Below are 24,026 nucleotides of genomic sequence, written 5' to 3'. Positions count from 1 at the left end.
GTAGGAAGAAGGAAGCCCATGCAAGAGATGTTGAGGAGTTAGAAACAAAAAAATTTGGAGCTGCTTGGATATGTGAGGAGGTAAAAATAACACTGAGATTGAACACTGGGTGAATGAAAGGACAATGAGACCCTCAATAGAAATGAGGAAGTATAATAGAGGGGTGAGTTTGGTGAGAAAAAAATAAAATGAGGTCACGATATAGATTGCAACTCATCAATTCCACTCAAAACAGGGAGAAGAGGCAGTGATATAGAAAGTCAGTACATGGGATGTGCTGAGAAGTGGGGGGATTTTTCCTCTGGGGACCTAGGCAGCAGCTGATGTCTGGCTTGAGGTCATTATTCCCCCAAGGGACCAGAATTAATACAATAGAAAGAAAGTTGGGAGCTTGAACAGTCCAGGAGATACTGAAGCTAGGGAGTGGTGCTGATTGTTAGGTTGGTTTATTAGAGACAAGCCATGCTATTGGCTCTCGCAGAGAGGGTGGGATGTAGCTCCTCTCCCACTGGCAGATGGTAGACCCCTTGGGGTCATGCCAGAGCCTCCCAGAAGACCTCAGAACTCTCTCTGGAGACCACAGCTCTATGCAAACAAACTCTTAATTAGCTATTATCTTTCTCTATGATAGTTCTGCATTCTTGTATTATACAACTAAACTTGTGATGCATTCAGTTTCTTCCTAGAACAACAACATCATTATTTGAAGCTATATGTAGAGATTCCAAAAAAGTCAAATTTGCAAAAAACCTATATAGAGGGCCTGAACTCTAGAGAAGTATAGTATACGTGAAACAAGGTGTTAACTCAGTGGAATTGATGACATGATTGTTCTCTAGTTCACATATATACTTAGTACTTAGCATGGTGATGTAATGGCTCTCTAGTTCATAGATACTCAGTATACTGTAATGATGTAATTGTTAATAGGGTATTTAAACTGGGGCCAAAATCAGACTCAGAGGGAGACTGGTTGAGACTAGCAGACTGGCAGACTTCTGGAGGAGCCTGGACCAGACTGAGACTGGGTCTATGACAGAAAGCTAAACATTATACAATAAGCCTAATAATAGAACATAGAGGGACCTGACATTCCTACTATCTATAACTGTTGGTTTTCTTCAAGAATGCAACAATAACAACAATTATAGCTGTTTACATATGTTTGGAAGGATTAAAAAAATTTTAAAACTGTCTCATCTCAGACATTGATTAAATGTGTATAGCTGGCTAAGTCCCTTAACTTTCTAGTCTCAGTTTACTCATTTGTAAAATGAGGGGATTGGGCTCAATGGCTTCCAAATGCTAAAATTTAGGCTAAAAATATGACCTCCATGAGTCTAGGCTCTCCGGGGTTATATATTCCTCTAACTTATTTACAATCAGCAAGGGGTGGGAAAGGCTCCAGTGCTTGTAGTTCAAGGTATAAAAGTGTTCCAAGAAATATATGAAATATGATGCATCGTCACACTGCCTCAAGATTGTGCTGCCATTCTTCTCATGTGACTTTTATCACCTCCAGAAGTCTATCATGTTTGGGGATTCATATTTCTCTTGCCAATCTACAATCACCAGGAGTGGGGAAGGCTTCCAGCTACAGCTCAGGGTTTGAAGGCACTCAAGGTTACTATAGTTAGTACAGACGTGTTGCCCCTTTCACTAAAGGTGATGGCTCTATAGTTCATTTGTGGCCTTGACCAAACACAGCTTTTTATCCCATATTGAGTATTTCTTCTTTGTGTTGCTCACCCTATAAAATAAGTTCATGCATGCCTTTTCCATTCATATGGAAAATAATGTTGACACTGATATCTTCTTATAAATTAAAAGAAATTGACAGATAGGTAATGATTATTGATCTGCAAGATATGAGCATTTTTTAAACTTTCATTTACACTGTATGTGTGAGAATTAATTCATTTGAACCCCTATTCTATTCCATTCAGTGTTAATCAGTTTTCCATGATTCCATAATAAGTTCTGTATATTAGGCCCTAAAACTATGAACTGCAGGTTGTAAGTTCACTTGCTTACTCATAAGAAGTTAACTAGAGGCCTTCCACTCTTGTTTTTCCTTGTTATGGTGCCCAAGCCCAGTATGGTAAATGTGACTCAATTACATGGAAAGTCCTTCAATTTATTTTTGTACCTCTGGACCATTCTCTCTCCTCCAGCATGAGCAAATGACTATCTTAGAACCATCTTAAAACCATTCAATTATTATTTTCCTCATGCTTCATCCAACCTGTGAGCCCCTGCTAATAAATCAGTTTGGGCCCACAAAGCAAGGTCTATCAACCAATGGCATTCTGTACTTTGTATATTCTCTCTAGAGAGTTCAGGTATCAAATCTGGTATCAAGCCTTATGAAAATAAGGCCCTTGATGAAGGAAGTAAATCAGACTGGGAAGAAGATCTGAGCTTCACTTCATTAGGGGAAGATCACGAACCCTTTAATAAAGTATCATTGGTTCTGAGCTCTGCCTCAGTCTCTAGTACTGTAGGTTGGACTATTTTAATTACACATATGTACAGTTATTTTCATATTGTCTTCTCCATTAGTATATGAACTCTTTGAGAGCAAAGATGATTTTTTGTTTTTCTCTGTGTTCCCAGAGCTTAGCAAAATGCTTGCCATACAGTAGGCACTTAATAAATGCTTGTTGACTGACTGACCTCTTGCTTAATTTCATTCTTCTTAGATTGTAGATTGTGGAATTTGGGTTGTTCTCCCTTTCTTTCCAGCACTTGTAATTGGTTATTTGGCTCAACTGAAGATGGACGAAGACCCTATTAATGAGTAATAAATAAAAACGATAAAATGAAAAATAGTTCTTATTTTTAAAATATTATTTTCTGATGATACAAAGAGCCTATTTGTAACATCATTTATAAAGCAAAATAAATTTATTTTTTAAAAAAAATCCTCCTTTAATGCTCTCTTATTAAAAAAAAAAAAAAGCTCATCTTGAATTGAACTCAATGTTTAAGGGTATTAGAAGCCAGAAGCTTCTAATAGTAGTTAATGGAAGGAAAGTGTAGTAGGTGGAAAAATAATATTCTGTGGTGCCATGTGAGACATCTACTTTCAATTTCTCAATGGACAAATGACAAAGGAGATGTGAGAAATCTGATGTTTAATGCCCTTGGGGATGGAATATAGAATGGAATTGCCTTTGATGTTGTAAGGGAAAAAAATCAGGAGACTTTGTTCAAGTAATAGGCACAGAAAGACATAGAAAGCAAAATCTCTGAGTTAGATGTATTGATTTCCTTTCAGAATTTGACATTTTACTTACCAATTGTTTTTCCACTTTCAGTTTATACTGTTGAGCTTCCAATCTTCTCTGAAGGTATTCAGCAGGCCTTAAGAAAAACAACATTTTTTTCAGCTACAGAAGCAATTTAAAATAATTTCAGGAAACCAGATTGACATTTGGCAGATCTTAGTGCATAGATGAAAATCCAACTTCATTTCACTTTTATAAAGTAGAAAGGACAACTCCAAAGTCAAGGAATAGGAGATTCATGGAGTGTTTCCATGGGAAATATCCATAGACTTGAGAATGAATTATAGCAACCAGGTGGAGGGGCAGGGAACAGTAGGAAAGAAGGGTCTATTCCAAGATTACTTTTTTGGAACAGATAACTGAGTGTTTTTGCAGAAAAATCAACTCACAATCTGTTTATGCCACAGGAATGATGTCTCTATAAGGGGCATAGATTTTAGAGATAATTGATAACTAGCCTCTAATTTTACATATGAACATTAAAAAACAAAACCAAACCCAACAATACATATGTACCTGCATGATTGTATACAAAATTTTAAATGATTGATTATTTAATGCCGTGATGATTCATAACTGCTAGAGACCTTGGAGTGAAGGGCAGTATAGCATAGTGAGTAGAGAGGCAGAAAATCTGAGTTCAAGTCTCTTCTTTTCCCTGATTCTGCCTGTGTGACCCTGAGCAAATCATTTAACTTATTTTGCAACTCTCTAAGACTGAAAACTGCAGAAAAAGTTCCAGTCTGCATTTTTGGAGGAAATGCTTCACTAGTGGCTTTTCAAATGATTGAAAGCATGGACAGATCCAGTTGAAATAGAATTAATGTTATTTCAAGATTTATGAGACAAACTTTCTTGTGTGATTAAAAAGTTCTTTCATGTGAAATAGGTTCTCTTACACTCAACTTTAATTATCAGTGTTCCCTATTTTAATCGGAAAGTTAATTAGTTATTTATTAAACAAATGATTTTCAGAGGACTATTTTCATGAGGCATGGTGACTAAATTGCTAGATCTGAAATCCTGAGTTCAAATACATCCTCTAACACAGGTTGCTCCATCTTTGTTTCAGTTTTCTCAGCTGAAAAATAGGGATAATAATACAGGCTTTTTAGCACAGTGGCTTGGCATATAATAGGTGCTTAAGATTTAAAATAGGATATGACATAATCACAAACAACTGTAATACAAAATATGATAGGGAGATGGGGAGCCCGTGTAAGAGATGCCAGCAGAGGGGGAGGATCAAGAGTATGTTGGTAAATGTTTAACAACCAACTCTCTAGGGTGAAACAGTATACCCAAGGTGCACTTTTAAGTTTAATCTACATTGTTAATATTTATTCATCATTTTCCTAAATTAAGACAATCACTAAAAAAAAAATCAAACTCTAATTTTTTTGGTTATTTCCTAGGTGAAAATTTCACCCTGAAAATTTAGCAATCAGCTTTCTCTTGCATATGGGAGCCCGATGGGCATTCAATACATGGAAATATGAAGAATAGAACTAATGAAAAAAACACCTCTAGGTATGGAATGGGGTGGCAAGAAATTTAATTTGGCAGAAGTTCATTCTACATGGAAATGAGTATTATGAGATTAAGCTTAGAAAGGCGGGGTGGCCTTAGGTTATAGAGATACTTCCATGATTAGGATTTTACTTGGTAGACAACAGGAAACTAATGAAAGGTAGTAGGCTAGGTGATAAGAAAAGTTTGAGCCAGGTGCAGGCAATTGCTAGCACTTATGCAGTACTTTACTGTAGGAATCAGAAATATTACAGAGATAAAAGTGATAGGACTTAGCAGTGGATTGGATTCTGGAGATGGAAAAAAGAAGAATTAAAAGTAATCTGAAAAAAAATTTTAACAGAAGACCAAATAATATTCTGATGAATAAAAACTATTTAGTCAGGAGGAGATTTGAGGCAGTAGAAATAACAATTTTGTCTTTAGACATTCTGATTTTGAGATTGTGATAAAATATTCAGGTAAAAATGTCCTGAGAGGTTGTTAGAGATATGACTCCAGAATTCAGGATAGACTACAGGGCCTGTAAAAAATATATTTAAATCACCTGTGCAAAAGTATAAGTTCTGAGAGTAAATAAAAATTTCTAAGAGAGATAGTCTAGAAAAAACCCTGTAGAAAAAAAAAAAACAGTTGAAGAAAGTGTAAAGAAGAGGGGACAGCAAAAGAGACAAAGGAAGACCTGGTTCAAAAAATATTGAGAATGCTGTCTCAAAAGCTAAAGAAAAATTATGCAGAAGAGATGAAGGAGAGTTTCAATAGCACGAACTGTTAAATCAAATAGATTGTTTACTGAAAAAAGACTACTGGATTCAGTGATAAGGAGACTGGATGAGCAATAAAAGATTCACTTCTGTGAGTGGAGAAGGAATTGTCAGTTAAGAGAGAATAGAAAGGAAGTTGAAGCAGGAGAAAAAAGACTTTCTTTAAAAATTTAGCAGTCTCATTTCTAAAATATATAGAGAACTGACTCAAATTTTTAAGAATATGTGCCATTTCCCAATTGATAAATGGTCAAAGGATATGAATAGACAATTTTCAGATGAAGAAATTAAAGCCATTTATAATCTTATGAAAAAAATGCTCTAAATTACTATTGATCAGAGAAATGCAAATTAAGACCTCTGAAGTACTACTTTATACTTCTCAGATTGGCTAAGATGACAAGAAAATTTAATAATAAATGTTGGAGGGAAAAACTGGAGCACTAATGCATTGTTGATGGAATTGTGAAAAGATCCAAACATTCTGAAGAGCAATTTGGAACTGTGCCTAAAAGGCTATAAAACTGTGCATATCCTTTGATCCAGCAGTATCACTACTAGGTTCCTATCCCAAAGAGATCATAAAGAGGGCTGTTTGTGGCAGCCCTTTTAGTAGTGACAAGAAACTGGAAACTGAGTGGATGCCCATCAGGTAGAGAATGGCTGAATAAGTTATGGTACATGAATGTAATAGAATATTAATTGTTCTATAAGAAATGATAAACAGGCTGATTTCAGAAAAGTCTGAAAATATTTACATGAAGTGATGCTGAGTGAAGCAAGCAGAAGCAGGAGGACACCATTATACACAGAAACAAGATTATGTGATGATCAATTATGATGATCCTGGCTTTTCTCATGGGTGATTCAAGACAATTCCAGTAGACTTGAGATAGAAAATGCCATTTGCATCCAGAGAAGAAACTATGGAGACTAAAGGTGAATCAAAGTATAAATTTTTCATCTTTGTTTCTTTTCTTGTGGTTTTTCCCTTTTGGTCTGATTTTTCACACAATGTGATAGATATGGAAATATGTTTAAAGGGATCATACATATTTAACCTCAAATTGTTTTCTGTCTTGGGGAGAGGGAAGGGAAAGAAAGGAGGGAGAAAAATTTGGAAAGCAAAGTCTTACAAAAATGAATGTTGAAAACTATCTTTACATGTATTTAGAAAAATAAAATGCTATTGAGATGGAAAAAAAATTGGCAGTCAAGAGAAGAGAGTTGGAGCAGCAGCTGGACAGGGTATGGATGAAGGAAGACTCCTCCTTAAAAAAGAAAAAAACCTAGTTTGAAAAAATCAATATAGACAATTCCCTACTTATAAACTGATTGTTTCCTAAATGTATGTAATTTGGTTGTTTAGAATGTGGTACACATTTCCCCATAGAACAAAAAGTCTAATCTCTCATCCATGTGATAAATGTTCACATGCTTATGAAAAACCAAACCAAAATAAAATTAAAAATCCAACTATAAATCACTTCTGTCTTCTTTTTTTTCATGCCAAATATTACCATATCTTTCAACTGATTCTTAAATGGCATGAATTCTAAGACCTTAATCATCCATTTTTCCTTTCTCTGGGCACACTCAAGCTTATTAATGTTTTTTTCTAAAATATGTTGTCCAGAACTGAATACAATGTTCCAAGTGACCAAGCCAGACTCCACAGAGCTATCACTTCCTTTATACTAGATCCTGTAGGTGACACAGTGGATAGAGTGCTAGGCCTAGAGTCAAAGAGTACACATCTTCCTGAATTCAAATCCAGCTTCAGGTTCTTACTACCTGAGTGATCCTGGGCAAATCACTTAACCCTGTCTGCCTCAGTTTCCTCATCTGTAAAATAATCTGAAAAAGGAAATGGCAAATGACTCTGGAATCTTTCCCAAGAAAACTCTAAATAAGGTCACAAAGAATCAGATGAGACTGAACAACAAATACTTCTCTTAATTCAGCTTAGGGTTTTAATAACTTTCTTGCCTCTTTTTTTCCTTAAAGTTATATTAGCTTTCACCATATTGTTGACTAATTTTGAGCTTATAACATACTAGAACTCTGAGATCTAGTTATACTTCTTCAATCTCGTATTTGTGAAGTTGATTTTTAGAGCCTATAGAGACTATAAATCTTTACATTTAAATTTCATTAAATTTCTTTTAAATTTCATCCTTACTCAATTTGGTCCATTGTCCTAGTCTATAAAAAAGAAATTCTTTTGAATCCTGACTTTGTCATTCAGGAGTTTACCTAACTCTCCCAGATGCAATTAATCTTTTTACATTAAATTTCATTCCAACTCATAATACTGAACCATTAATAATAATAATAATAATAATAATTAATAATAAGCCATTTTTATGCTGTCCTTTCTCATCCAAAGACTCTTCTCAGCAAAGATAAGAGTACTATTGTTTTATCTCTCTCATCAGTTAATAACATTTCATTTACTACTATTAAATGTCTTATTTCTTCTTTAAGGCTCCTCTTTAACTCCAATAAAGTTCTCACACACACACACCTTTCTTGTTTTTAACTTTAGCTTTCTTTTCTAGTCTTAGCATATTCTGAACTTTATCACCCCTAAACCAGGACCATATCACTCTGTTGTACTTCTCCATTACTTGCTTTTTCTTCTGTCTTCTGAACGTCTTTTAAAAAAAATCTCCAGGATGTTGGGTTTTTGTATCCAAACCAATATGTTTAAGATCAAGCAATCATAAAAAACCCTCCCCTTTTTCCCTCCTCACTAGAATTGTTTCATTGTGTCTTGTGGAAAGAGCACTGAATGTTGAGTCAAAGCAACAGTATGCTGAATCCAGCCTGTTCTTGCCATGGAAAGCTGGTTGTTAAATTTTCAGTAAGAACATTTACACCTTGGAAACTGACAAATGCTACAAATCAGGGCTTTATTTATTTTCTTGGTTGATTGAGTAGCCCTAAGAAAATGCTGGAGAAAGTATTGATAATACAGACTAAACTTTAAAATATGTCCTGGGTACATTGATTGCTAAATATTTGCCATTCATCCCTGCAGAGAATTGTTATTCAAAATCCAGCTCTGCTGACCTTCAGCAGCTCTCTGGAGCAATTTCCATGGGCCACAGTTTCTTCATCTGTAAAATGAGAGGCTCTGAGTAGATCATCTCTTAGGTCCTTTTCAGCTCTAAATTATATGCTAAGTCTTGTTGGACCAACTTCCTTTCCTTTTTTGAAAGAGTTACTAGGCTGTTAAATCAATATTTCTACACACAGTATTTCCAAAAGGCATGTGACAAAATCTTACAATAGCCTTTTGAACAAGAAACTGAAATCTAAGTTGAATTTGGAACTGGTTGAGTGGCTACATATAAAGAATGTGTAATAGCAGATTAAGGTCATTCTAGAAAAAGGACTCTCTTTTGAGTTCTGTTTTGTTCCATATTTTTATCAGTGATTCAATTACCTGCTCATCAAATTTACTGATGACCCAAAGCTCAGAGGTATAGTTAATATAATACATCATGGAATCAAAATCCAAAAGGATCTCAATAGAATGGGATGGCCTGAATCTAATAAAATGAAATGTAATAGGAAATAATATAAATTCTGCACTGGGTAGTGTAGAAAAAAAAAAAAAAAAAGAACTACAAGTTCTACAAACTACAAAAAAAAAAAAAAAAAGAACTACAAAGTTACAGAATGGAGAAGAGTTATATAAACTCCAATGTTTAAACACTGAGAAAATACCTGGAGGACCAAATTACATTATATGAATTTAATGGAATATTATTATGCTATTTTTGTTCAGTCCTGTCTAACTTTTCATGACCCCATTTGGGCTTTTCTTGGCGAAGGTACTGGATAGTGATTTCCTATTTCCTCCACTAGCTCGTTTTCAAAATAGGGCTAAGTCAGATGCCCAGGGTCACAGAGCTAGTAAGTGTATGAAGCCAGATTTGAACTCAGGAAGTGGAGTATTCCTGACTCCAGACCAGTGCTCTATCTACAATGCTACCTAGCTGTCCCCATTGTACCCCCATTAGGAATAATGAAGATGAGGAATTCAGGGAAATGGAAAAATTTATATGAACTAATACATATCCAAGGAAATAACTTGAGAATTTGAGATATGTATGGATATACATATATGCATATCTATATATAGACACACATATGTGTATCTATAAATATATGTATTGAAACATGGCTCATGTAGTAATGTAATTTACATGACTATATGTATAACGGAGATCATATTTCTTGCTGTCTCAACGAGTAGGAGGGAGGGAATTTGGAAAGAGAATTTGGAACTAAGAATAATAATTTTTTAAAATGAAAAAAATTTAAAAGCATCAATAAAATATCATAAAATTTTAAAAAGAATTTTGTGAGCCAAAATGATAAAAATTAAAAGAGTAGCAAACAATTGAAATTCAGATTAAATATAGTCGGCAATCTTTGTTCCTGAGGCCTAGTGAAAAAAAATACAATTCTCTTTTTGATAAAGAGGTAGTGAACCACAGGTTCAAATTGTCTTACATGCTGTCAGATTCAACTACTATTTATATTGCTTAATTGTTTTTCTTCCTTACTAGGGAGAATTCTATATGTGTGAAGGGTTTATTGGGAATTGACAGTAATAAAAAAAATGTAAAATATTTTAAACACTTAGAGGTTTCAATTGACTGTAAACTGACTATGAATAATTATAACAACAACTAAAATATGCTTATTTTTTACATAGTGCTAAAAAACTATGTTAAATGCTTTACAATTACGATCTCATTTGATGCTCAGAACAACCCTAAAAGGTAGGTACTCCTATTATCCCCATTTTCAAGAATGTCCCTCAGCTAGTACATATCTGAAGCTAGATTTGAATTTAGATTTTCCTGATTCCAGACTCCATACTCTATCCCTGTACCACCTAGCTGCCCATAAGAAAAATCAGTTTAATTTTACTTCCAACATGAATACTACTACAAAAAAGTGCAATGTCCAAAATGACAGAAATGAAAGTATTGGGTACTAGTCCACCATAACTGGAGAATGTATTCAATTCTAAGCATCATCATTATCACCAAAGCTAACATTTCCATAACACTTTAAGGTCTGCAAACACTGTAGTAGTAACACTAATAATGCTGTAACAATACTAATGATAACACAACAATAATGGTTATTGTTATTAGATTGAATAGATTGAACCTTTTTTATATCTGAGAAGAAGAGGAGTCATATGCTCTGGGTTATATTTAAATTTTTTTGTCTCCTGCTTCTCTAAATTCCTAATATTTATTATATTAATGGCATGATAATACTCTATTAAGAAATTCAAATCTCTTCATCATTCTGATATGATTCCAGTTTGTTAAAATCTCTCTTAAAATTATTCTGAGATGGCAAAACACTTTACATATTTCATTTGATCTTCACAACTAACCTGAAAGTGAAATGTTATTATCCCTCCCTACAAATGAGGAAACTGAGTCTGAGAGAAGTAAAATGGCTTGCCCAGGTTCATGTTGCTAAGATGTAACTGAGACAGGATTGGAACCTGACCCAGAGTTCAACACTTCATCTGATGCTCCATCTAACTTGGCCACCTCAAGACAATTTTCAGAGGCATGTTGACAAACTGGCATAGTGTCAAGATTCAAATCTTTTACTGGAATATTAATATGCCATTATTAATAATTAATATAAGAAATTAAAGAGAAATAGGGGATAAGAAAAATTTAAATATGACCATAGCATTTTTCTTAGATATGAGAAAATTAATTTATTTTTGTTGTTATTAGACATTATTATTGTTATTACAATGTTATTAGATCTAGCCCTTCTAGAAATTTATTAATAACTGAGAAAATAATAAGTATAAATTCTATGAACTAGAACGTAGGAACTTTTACACTTTTACATGTTTTTTAACCTACCTTCAAGATTGTGCTGTTTTCTATACCCTGCATAGGCCAAAAGACAAAATTACAAATGAGACCTTCTGTATCCTGAAAAGGTCCATTCTATTTTTAAATAGTTCTAATTGTTTAATGTTGGTTTTTCCCCTCCCCTCATATTGAGCTTAAAGTTACTTCTCTTCAACTTTCACCCATTATTTTTGTTCTGTCCTTGGAACCATGCAGAACTAATTGAATCCCTTTTATATCTGAGAAATACTTCATGTTTTTGAAGACAGCTATCATGTTCCCCTTCTCCCTAATGGCTTACTTTTCCAGGGTTAACTATCCCTAGAGTCCTACAGATGATTTTCTTATGTCAATAGTTCAAAACCTTTCACTATTTAGGTCACCCTTCAACTTATTGATGTCCTAGTACAGCTACAACTGGCTAGTGACAGAAGAGAGTAAAAAAAAAAAAAATAACAAATGATCTGAAAAGTAAGTGGAAGAAGGGGATTGTTTGGGAAGGGAAGAAGATCTAAAATCTTCTTGCTTTATTATTTGCTTTTGGAGAAGTTGTAAATATTACAAAATAAAGAAGGTTGAGTCAATCAAGATATTATTAGAATATTAAAGTTTAAGTTTGAAGTTATTACCATTGAGGGGGAGGTGAAGTAGAGCCTTCTTTCTGTTTATGATATCTATCAGCTCTTCTGTTGATTCCAGAAACATACTGATACCTTGGATCATAAGCTCTCTTTTGTAAGATGTCCAGTTGAGCATGAAAATGGCCATAAAGTCTGCACTCTGGAGTAACTTCTGGTCTTCCTACCACCTTTTTCTTGGGGCTTTGAGACTAAAAATAATATACAGTTAAGAAAATTAAAACAATGAATTACTATGTAATGTGTCAAAGAAAGAAAAAGTTGAAAAAAATTTTTAAATGTATTTGTCTTTTTCTGATAAATTATCATAGAATTATTGAATCCATTAATTTTTTCAATTAATATCAGTCTTCTTTCCTTCTCTTTTTTTCCTTCATCCACTCAAAAAACCCCAAACAAAGAAAAACACAACCCATGCAATAAACTCAGTCAAGCAAAATATGTTCCCACATTGACCATATCTAAAAATGCATGTCCCTCTCTACATATCTAGTTCAACACCTCTCTATTGGGATTTAAGCACCATTCTAAATCATCAGTGTACTGAAATTATCACTAATAACTATGTTAATCAGAGTTCTTAATCTTTCAAGATTATTAGCCTTTACAATGTTGTTATAGTATAAATTATTCTCCTGGTTCTACTTACCTCTTTCTTCATTAGTTCAAAGTAATGTTCAAGGATGTACACTCTCTCCATTCCTTCATTTTATAGATTTCTACTTGTATTCCAGATTATGTGAGATAAATTCTCCCCGACACCATTATAATGATTTTCTTTCCAATTGTATCTTTTCCTTTCCCATTCCTTTTTTTTCCCTTTTAAGATCATCAAAACAAAACCTGTCCATCTAATTTGACTTCTTTTATGAATCCCATTGACACATTAGTTCCTAAGGAATGCTTTTATTACCCCAATAAAATGGATAAACATCCTTATAAAATCTTTTCTGATTTTTTGCTTGTATTTACCTTTTTATGTTTCTTTTTTCTCCCATGGATTTCACTCAAAGTTTCTACTCAGTTCTGTCTTTTCATAAGAATATTTGAAAATCCTTTATTTCATTAAATTCCATTCCCTTCCCATTCCCTGTAATTATATTATTTTTCTGGGTAAAGTAACCTTCCTTGTAAGATTGTAAGGGCAAAAGTAATCTTTTGTTTTTGATATTATATTCCATACTCTCTGTTCCTATCTATTAGTAGCTATTAAATCTTGTGTGATCCTGATTATGGTTTCTGGGTACTTAAGCTTTTTCTTTCTGGCTGCTTACAGTAATTTTTTTTTAACCTGGAAGTTCTGGTTTTATGCTACGAAGTTCCTAGGAGTTTTCATTTTGGAGTTTCAAGTGTTTATAAATAGAGTCTTTCCAAACCCACTGTGCTCTTAAAACATCATCTTCTCATGCTTGAAACTAATGCTTGGGCCTGCTGGTTGGTCTGACTGCCTCTCCCCACTCCACAACATCATTCCTTAAGTCATTTTCTTAAAATGCAGGTTTGGTCATGTCCCTTCTTAGTAAATTCCAGTGGCTTTCTTTTACCTCCCAGACCAAATATAAAATCCTCTGCTTGGCATCCAAAAAACTTTATTACTCAGCCCTCCTCCCGACCATTCTAATCTGTTTTCCTCCTACAGTTTGGTATTCCTGCCTTGCTTATTTTTAAATTTTGTTTATTTTAAACTTAAATACAAAATAGAAAAAAAGAAAAATCATTGCCATATGTATAGCAGAACATGAGAGGATTCAAAATATGAAACAATAAATTTCCATTTCAATAAAGTCTATATAATATATACTACACATTTTGTTCAGAGCTTTCTTTTTTTCTTTTCTTTCCTTAAAGGTTTTCTTTTGTTTTCTGCTGTGCCTTTTTTATTTTGTTCTTTTTTTCCCTTTTCCTCCCCCCCAATCTTCTTATATAACTTAAATTCTTCCTTCCATGTACTCTTAGATCCAGTGATGCTGGCCTTCTTCATGTTCCTCAAACAAGAAACTCCAAGTATTTTCATTGGCTGTCTTCCATAACTTCACCTCATACCTTCTTTAGGTTTATTCGAGTCCTAGCTAACATTCCATCTTCTATAAGAAGTGTTTCTCAGTCTTAGTTCATTCTAGTGCTTTCTCTCTAATGATTATTCTTATTTATCCCATATAATTTCTTTGAACATAGATTTTTGTTTGTTGTTTTCCCCATTAGATTGTGAGTACCTTGAAAACAGGAACTCTCTTTTGCCTTTATTTGTATCCCTAGCAATTAGCACAATGTTTAGTAAATAATAGGAGCTTAATGTTTATTGATTCATAATTTTTTTCATGATTTCTTGAAATATATCTATTTTTTTTTAAATCATGACTTTCAGGTAGTCCAATAATTCTTGAAATTTTCCCCCCATGTCTCTTTCCAGGTTATATGAGATAATTTACATTTTCCTCTATTGTTTTTTGTTTTAATGCTTCTTATAGTCTCATGGAGTCATTAACTTCCACTTAGTTCATTCTAATCTTAAAGTATATGGTGCTTGGTTTTGCACCTTTTATACTAAAATACTAATTGATTCCCCTTCCAAGTCTCTCTTCCATAGCTCTTCTTTTTCCAATTCTTTCCTCTATCACTCCCATTTCAATTATATTATAGTTTTAATTCATTTTTAAAACATTCACATCATTTCTACTTAGAAATCTAATTGATCTTGCAGACAAACTGTATATTATTTTGAGACTACTTTTGTAGATGTAGAATTATTCTCCTCCTGAGTTTTTATCTGTGTATCTCTACTAGGACCCTCCCTCCCAAATTCCTCTATACTGTGCTAGACTTGAAATTAGTAAAACCTAAGATCAAATGTTGCTTCAGACACTAGCTGTGTGAAACTCAGAAAATCATTTGACAGTTTCTTGTCTTCAGTTTTCTTACCTGTGAAGTGAGGATAATATTTAAATTACTTACCCCATAGGATTATTATAGAGATTCAATAAGATTACATATGTAAAATGCTTTTCCAACTTTATAGTACTATATAAATACCACCTGCTATTATTCTATTATTATTCTGATAATATTTCTTCAACTTATGCCTGTCATCCCTCTTACTAGAACGTGGTTTCCTTGTAAGTGCTCACAATCCTAATGGGTGAAAATTATTTCATTCTTTGTGTTTGTGTCTCTATCACTTAGTACAACTCTTGGCATATAAAAGGCATTTAATAAATATTTATTCATTGCAAGGGAATGCTCTTGACAATAATAGGAAAGTTCAGAAGAGGTTTATAGGAAAGATAATGAGTTCAGTTTTATCTAAGTTGAGTAAACTATCACATGACTATTAAGTATCAAAGTTAGAATTTGAAATTAGATTCTTCTGAGTCTATTCAATCTATCCCTAACAAAAAATTTACCAATGGACATTGATTCAAAAATACCTTTTAGGAATAATTCAATTAATATTAATAATTACTATTTAAATCCCAGATATTCCTTGTTATTTTGTGAGATCAAATTCAATTTCCTCTGGCTACCTTGGTCTTTCCTCTGATTTTTTTTTTTTTTGGTTCCTACCAAAATCTGCATTTTAAGGAGAAGTCTTGGGATAGTCATGACTTCATTGTCTCCAAGTTTTTGTCCTGACTCTCTAGAGTTTCTCTACCATGTTCCAAGCAGGTTTTTAGTTCCTTTTTATGTGCTCTCTCCCCATGAGAATGTAAGATGCCTGAGGGGCCGTCTTTCTGCTTGTCTATGTATACCCAGGATTCAGCACAGGGGCTGACACATGGTAAGAACTTAATAGCTGCATTTTGACTTAACTTGACTTGGTCTTTTATAAACCGAATCCAGTCTATCATTGTAATTTTTTCATGCATTTCAGCCCTTCATGCCCAAGGAACCTAACTTTCTTACTATTCCTCACACCTAACATTCTATCTCTTCCCCTCTCCATGTACTCACACCTCACTTCTGGTTCTTGGAATCCTAATTTCTACATAGAGTGTTTGCTGATTCCCTTAGCCTCTGGTAATCTCCTCCCCCACCCCCCCCAATGTACTATACATACACACAGAAACACACCCATACATATGCACATGTATGGATGTAGATATATTTATATGTATCTTTGTATTATTGCATGTTCATATATATATATAATATATATGTGTGTTTTATATATATAATGTAGCTCTCTCTATATATCTATATGTGGGTTTATATATATAGATATATGTGTGTATGTATGTTTCTTTTCCATGTAAACTCCTTAGATACAGTTGGTTGCTTTATTTTCTCACTAGCCCAGTGCCTGGCATACAGTGGACATTTAATAAATGTTTGTAGATCAAATAGACAAAATAGGATAAAGACTTATTGGGAGGGCAACTCACCAGTATTGACTTCTGAACTCTAGGAGGTATCCATTCTTTTTTAGATGGCAACTCCCGTCTCTTAGGAGGTATCAGGATCTTACATTTTGGTGGATGATTACCCTGGAATCTCTTTTTCTGCATTATTGGACCTTATTTTTTTTTTAAAGAAAAAAGAGGCAATTAGAACACGGTATATTTTAAACTAATTATTATATTAATAGTACAATTATTATATTGAAAATTTTATGTTTATATAAATTAATATTTCACCATAGAGTAATAACAATTTGCATTCTACAGCATTACAAATTTATTCAAGCCCTTGTGAGCCCTGTGCTACAAATAAAAACAGAAAGATAATCCCTCAAGAAGGTTATATTCTAATGGGGAAAGAGACACAGAAAAGGGAGTTGAAAACCTAGGTGGGAATATGGTAGAGGAAGTTTAGAATAAGGGATGAAACTGTGCTGAACATTTTCTTTCCATGCTCTGTTGGTCCCAGAGAGAAAATGTTATACAAATCTCAGCAAACTAAAAAATACAGTAGCTGACCTGAAATTCTGGCCCTCTTAGGGAATGCAAAGATAGAATACATAAATTCTTTTAAGACAATCCTTCACCCCAGTAAAAGGTGTTTTTTTGTTTTTATTAAAGCTTTTTATTTTAAAAACATATGCATGAATAATTTTTTTATCATTTGCCCTTGCAAAACCTCGTGTTCCAAATTTTTCCCTCTCTTCTCCTCACTCCCTCTCCAAGATGGCAAGTAATGTAATATATGTTAAGCATGTACAATTCTTCTATATATAGTTCTACAATTATTGTGTTGCACAAGAAAAATCAGATTTAAAAGGAGAAAAAATGAGAAAGAAAACAAAATGCAAACAATAATAAAAAGAGTAAAAATGCTATGTTGTGGTTCACACTCAGTTCCCCCAGTCTTCTCTCTGGGTATAGATGGCTCTCTTCATCACAAAATCATTGGAACTGGCCTGAATCATATCATTATGAAAAGAGCTAAGTCCATTAGAATTGATCATCGTATAATCTTGCTGTTGCCCAATATAATAACCTCCTGGTTCTGCTCATTTCACTTAGCATCAGTTCATGTAAGTGTCTCTAGTCTTCTCTGAAAACATCCTACTGGTCTTTTCTTATAGAACAATAATACTCCATAACATTCATATACCATAACTTATTCAGTCATTCTCCAATTGATGGGCATCCACTCAGTTTCCAGTTTCTTGCCACTATGAAAAGGGCTGCCACAAACATTTTTGCACATGTGGGTCCTTTTCCCTCCTTTATTATTTCTTTGGGATATAAGCCCAGTAAAAACACTGCTGGATCAAAGGGTGCACAGTTTGATAGACTTTGGGGCATAGTTGGGTAAAGTATTAATGAATGAAATCATTTTGGAGGAAGACACAGAGTACAATTAGCAGCACAGAAAGATAGATAGAAGTAACTGAACTTGACTTCTGTTTAATATTCTCTGATAGTTTTTTTTTTTTTTTTTAATTAGGGTTTTGTTAGAATCCTAGTGTTAACTCAATGGAATTGATACAATGCTTATTGGTTCATACCTTAGAGCTAATCCTTACAAAGTGATAAGTCAGTTGCCTAATTTAGCATGGTACTTAGCAAATTCTTTAACTCACTAATGTATTTAAGGACTCATTGGAGTTCACAAGTATGGGAGATTCACACCTCCCTTAATCCCTCCCTCAGAGGAGGAGTCAACCTTTTACACCCAGCATAAATAGAGCTTCAGTGAGCTAGTCAGGGTCAGTTGAGAAGAATCCCTCTCTGGAAGGCAAGACAGATTCATTCCATCTTCTACCTTTGTGCTGGCTGGAGGCTGAAGGGAGCAGAGGCAAAGGACTAGCATCAAGAGCTCTTGGAACCAAGGAGAGAGAAGGCTTCCAGAAAACTAGCCAAGCCCCAAGTGAAGGAGATAAGATTTTGGAAGAGACAATAAAAGACTGTACTTTAATCTCTGGCTGCATTTGAGGTGATTATTACTTTTAACTGAAACTAAGGCTGCCTCCAGAAAACCTCCCCGAGAAACCTGCTCCCACAGAGAACAATCTTATATATAAAAAAGAAGAGAACACCACAGGGTTTTGACAGGAATTTGTTAATATTCAGTATCTTAATCCATGAGGATGCTAAGAAGTTATACACATAAAAGTATTGACTTTTTCCTTGTCAAGGCCAGCTCCTTTACCTGGAAAAGGAATCTCATTCCATCCTCTATCTTGCAATAGATTGCCCCAATGGTAATCCCCAGTATCTCACCTATCTTCAATCTCTCTGTGTATTTATTGACTGCTTCTCTACTGCCTACAAATATGCCTATTTCTTCACCATCCTCAGAAAACCTCAAAATACAACAAAACCTTACCTGATCCATCTATTCTCTACTATCCTATCTCTCCTGCCCCTTATGGCTGAACTCCTTGAGAAGCCTATCTTCAATAGGAGCCTTTAATTTCTCTCCTTCCACTTTCTTTTCCCTCCATGATGTAGTTTCTGACCACATTATTTAACCAATGTTGCCCTCTCAAAAGCTACCGACAAGTTTTTTAATTTTCAAACCTAATGAACTTTTCTCACCCCTTATTCTTGACCTCTGAGCAGCCTTTGCCTCTCTTCTGGAGATTATCTTCTCTCTAGGTGTTCAGACCATTGCCTTCTTCTGGCTGCTCAACCTGATTGTTCTTCCTTCATCTCCTTTGCTGGATCTTCATGTGAATCAAGCATACCAACTGTGAATGTTTTTATCTTTCCCCTCAAATCATCCTTTTTTTTTTTTAAACTTCCCTACTGTCAAGGGTACTACCATGCTCCCAGTCACCCAGGCTGGTAATCTAGGGATTATCCTTAACTCATCTCTCTTTACCTCCCTCCATATCCAATCAGTCTCAAGTCCTGTCATTTCTTTTTTTTTAAATCTATTTTATATAACCCCTTTTTTCCTCTGATACTGTAACCACCTTGGTACCAGCCCTCACCACCTCACCCCTGCATCATCTTGTTTGGTCTTTCTCTGCCTCAAGTTTCTCCCCACACTAATCCATTCTTTGTTCAGCTGGCAAATTAGTCTTAAATATAATGTCTGGGCTAGCTCCCTGGAAGGCCTCAGGATCAGGATCAGAGTCAGGATCAATCAAAATTCTTAATCTTTAGGGGGAGAAGTAAAGGAGGCAGGCAAGTTGCCATGAAGCTTGCCAAAGATGTATACTGGATTCTGGAGAATGGAATCTCCAGCCTTTCTCCTCCTCATCCTGCAGCCAGGTGACTCTGACCTCTCTCCCTCAGCCCTCCAATCCTTGCTTACAATTACCTCACCATTCAGCAAGTGCCATTTATGAGGAAAGTCATCACATTACCATTTCATCTAAATATATGTAGATAGAGCTATTATCTCACATCAAATAGGTATAGCTTTAAGTGCTCTGCTGTTTGATTCAAGCACATCTTTTCAGAGTTTCAGCCCTCTACATGTAAAGTCTTAAAAATTTGACTCTTCCATCTGTATCCAGAAGGGACTGAATGTGGATCATAACACAATATTTTCACCTTTTTTGTTGTTGTTTACTTGCTTTTTATTTTCTTTTTCTTCCCCCCTTTTTAATTTGATTTTTCTTGCGCAGCATGATAATTTTTTTGTGCAGCAGACATGTGGAAATATGTGTAGAATAAGTGCACATGTTTAACACATATTGGATTATTTGCTGTCTAGAAGAGGTGGAGTCTAAGAGGGAGAAAAAAAATTTAAACACAAGGCTTTGTAATGATGAATGTTACAAAACCATCTTTGCATATATTTTGAAAATAAAAAGTTATGATTAAAGCCTTTCTCTAGCACACTCTCTTCTCCTATTCAATAAACACTAGTTTATTAGCTTCCTATCACCAAAAATCTGTTTGGCTTCTGAAGGTAGGTATTTTTACACTTTATTCACCCCAGCATACTTTGTAGATGCAATGGCACTGACCTTCTAGCTGTTCCTTATACACGAGGCTCAGTCTCCTGACTCCGGAGTATTTTCATTGGTTTTCTGAGGCCTGGAACACTCTCTCTCTGCCTCCTGGCTTCCCTGGTTCCCTTTAAGTATCACTTAAAATCCTACCTTCTGTAAAATGATTTCCCCTTTGCTCCTTAATCTTAGTGCCTTCCCTCTGAGACTAGCCTCTGTTTATTCTTTATACATCTTGTTTGAACAGTCATTTGCCTGCTGTCCATTACACTGTGAGATCCTCAGAATCAGGAGCTATCTTTGGCCCTTCTTTGTATCTGCAGTGATTAGTGCCTGGTAGATAGCATGGGTTTAATAAATGCTAGGTAGCCAGCTAGCACAGTAGGTAAGCGCTGGGCTTGGAATCAGGAAGACGCATCTTCTTAGTTCAAGCTGAGGACTGTGGGCAGTGCCCTTAACTTTGTTTCCCACAGTTTCCAGAAGAAAGGACATGGCCAACCCCTCCAGTGCCTTTGCCAAGCAAACCTCAAAGGAGTCAGGAAGAATTGGGGGTGACTGATAGAACAACAACAACAAAACCATTGATTAAAGCATACTCTGAACGCTCTGGGTGGAGTTGTGGGGAAGAAGAAGCACAGATGAAGGCAGCCATGCTAGAAAGGCTGAATCCATTTCACCCAGCTCTTAACCGCTTACAACTCAGAGCAAGTCAGTGTTTGTGGATGAATATGCTATGGCTCAGGAGAAGAGAACAATTCTTAATGCTGACAGGCATTACCAAGGGAAAAAGAGGAGGGCGAGAGGTAGGTGGAATGCCTGAAGGCTTTCAGCACTTCAGTAGGATCTGCTTGGGGGGAGGCCTTCTCCACAAAAAACATGGTAGCTATGGGCATGGGTGGGCACCCAAGTCCATACTGGAACAGAAGCTGGCCTTGGAACTTGCTGGCTAATGTTATCCCCAAAACCTAAACAGCATGGAATGAGCAGTGAGGAGAACTGTCAGATCTCAGTTAACCTCTGAATTGTGCACATGTAAGCTTGTCTCCATGTTCTGTAAGGCAGTGATAGCAGTATTATATAACCTCTCTCACAGGGCTGTTTTAAGGAAAGCATTCAACAAGCTTTATAACATTATTTAAGTATGAGTTATTTTTATTAAGAAGGTTCTATACTATTCATACTATAATAATAATAATTCATACTATTTTAAAGCCTGTTTTTACTTAGACATTTGTCTTTATTTACATCTGTCCAAGGTATCTTTGGTCTCCTGCTCCCTCTAACCCCCATACCAAAAAAAAATTTGGTGCTATTATTTCTAACTCCTCCACTTGCTCACTTTTAAATATTTCCATTCAAGCCAGTCAGACAAAGCAATCTGTCTTTGGGATATTCTGAACTAGATTTCCTAATGCTAACCCAAATTAAGCCTGGCAGAGAAAGACAGAGATAATGATTTTCCCCTATGACTTTCTTTTTGCTTAATTCCTGTATAACAGAGTATATATCACCACTATATCACTGCCTTCAGTGTCAGCCTTAATTCAGCTCTCTTTCATTCCTCCCATCTAATTTTCTGCTCATTGCTGCCTTTCAGCTCTATAATTTCAGGCTAAAGAGACACCCCACTACTTTCTCTTTTACAATATCTTCAGCATTTACGCTTCTTTCTAATTGGATAACCAAAGGTCGTAATCATCTCTTGATTGAACCAAAAAAAAAAAAATTACTTCTTCTTGAGTCCTCCCTTACAGTCAATCCTTTGTACCCTAATTAATCTTTCATGTCCACATTAAAGCTATCTTATCAGATGATCATTTCAACAATTATTTATTACAACCCTTTCAGGTAAAAAGTGCTTATTAAAGCTTATGAAAAGCTTATTACAAGACTCTGGGGGGAGGGGGTACATTGTAAGTATCTTCTCACAAAGACTCTGATCTGCCACAAATGAGGTCCAGAATTCTCTAACTTAACTTCAATGTCTTTTAACCCATTGTTCTACGTTTCTGTCCAAGAGGATGATCTCCTTTTCCTTAACTTTGATGTTCCCAAGCTTATTTTTTGTGCTTATTCCAGATAAATTCATTCAGTATTACTCCATTCCAATGACCTGTCCCTGTCTGTGTATTTTCTCTCATCATACCCTCTTCTTAGTCTTAAAACACACAATCTCTCTCTCTCTCTCTCTTTCTCTTTCCTCTGTTGTAAAGTATGAGCTAGCTCCCTGGAGGGCCTCAGGATCAGCCAGAGTCAGGATAAACCAAAGTCCTTGGTCTTTAGGGGGAGAAGTGAAAGAGGCAGCCAAGCTGCCATGTGGCTTGCCAAAGACATATCCTGGATTCTGGAGTCTGGAGTCTCCAGTCTCTCTCCTCCTCTTCTTGCCCTATAGTGATCCTGACTTCTTTCCCTCAGTTCTCCAATCCTTGCCTACAATTACCTCATCACCAAGCATTCAGCAAGCACCAATGGTGAGGAAAGCCATCATCTAAATATATGCTTATAGAGCCATTATCTCACATCAAATAGGTAATTAGCCTTAAGTGCTCTCTTGTCTGATTCAAGCACACCTTTTTCAGAGTTTCAGCCCTCTATACTCTATCTCTCTCTGGCTCTCTTCCTTTCTTTCTCTCTCTCTGTTTCTTTGTCTCGGTCTCCATTTCTCTGTCTCTGTCTCTCTCTTCCTTTCTCTCTCTCACTCTTAAATCTCTCTCTCTCTCTCTCTCTCTCTCACACACACACATACACACACACACAAACACACACACACACACACACACACACACACACACACACACACACACACACACACCTTCCAGAAAGGCTGGTCCTAGGAGGAGAACCTTATGGCCTCAGCTCCAGGCAGTCTCACACCTTCATGGATTGCTGGGCCCTCAAGGTCCCAAAGCCTCAGCTATGGAGAACCCATGACTGAAATTCTCAATGAAGGGAAGAATCATGGGAAGGATGACTGCATCCCAGCTTTCTGGAGGAGTAGTGATAGCTCCTGAACTGTGAATTGGAACAGAAGGAGCAAAAAGGGACTAAGCCATAATGAGAGCAGCAAAAGTCAGACTTTGCCTTCCCCAACTACCACCAATTATTTGGATAGTGTTACTTGTCCCAAGTTTATTTCTCAGAGGAGTCGAAACTCTTAGAATGGTATCTACAAGATTAGAGGACTAAGTATTTTCCTATGTGGAAAGTAAGACTCATCAGATAGAAAGAGAATGTCTTGACTATCACAGATTCCTCTGAATCCTTTATCTTTCATTTTCTAAGAGACTAAATGAAATGTCTTAAATTTGTTATTTTGTTTATTTATTTATATAACAATATATTTATATAACATTTATATAACAATATATTTATATAACAATAAATACATATTTATTGTTATTTTGAGTGCTTAAATAGGAATTCCATGCCTTTTAACCACATCAATAGACCTAGACCCCAGCTATATTCCAAGTTTCCCAAAGGAAACACTGGGTGTGAGTAAAATAAGTCAATGAGATAATAATATATAGTAGCATAAATTG

General features: G+C 35.3%; 1 protein-coding gene across 1 annotated transcript in view; it reads right to left on the bottom strand.

The window, feature by feature from the left end:
* NEK5 (NIMA related kinase 5) overlaps nucleotides 1-24,026 on the bottom strand; it is an 82,938-nt gene that overhangs the window by 39,579 nt on the left and 19,333 nt on the right. Inside the window, exons 8-11 of the mRNA XM_051990722.1 lie at nucleotides 16,517-16,647; nucleotides 12,129-12,328; nucleotides 3,300-3,366; nucleotides 2,677-2,790 (exon numbers count right to left, since the gene is read on the bottom strand). Of these exons, the coding sequence (XP_051846682.1) occupies nucleotides 2,677-2,790; nucleotides 3,300-3,366; nucleotides 12,129-12,328; nucleotides 16,517-16,647 (512 nt within the window). The remainder of the gene's footprint in view (nucleotides 1-2,676; nucleotides 2,791-3,299; nucleotides 3,367-12,128; nucleotides 12,329-16,516; nucleotides 16,648-24,026) is intronic.

This window comes from Antechinus flavipes, chromosome 3, assembly GCF_016432865.1.
Source record: "Antechinus flavipes isolate AdamAnt ecotype Samford, QLD, Australia chromosome 3, AdamAnt_v2, whole genome shotgun sequence".
NCBI classification, from domain to species: Eukaryota; Metazoa; Chordata; class Mammalia; order Dasyuromorphia; family Dasyuridae; genus Antechinus; species Antechinus flavipes.
Note: the sequence above shows the minus strand (reverse complement) of the source record. Positions and strands in the feature narration are given on the sequence as shown.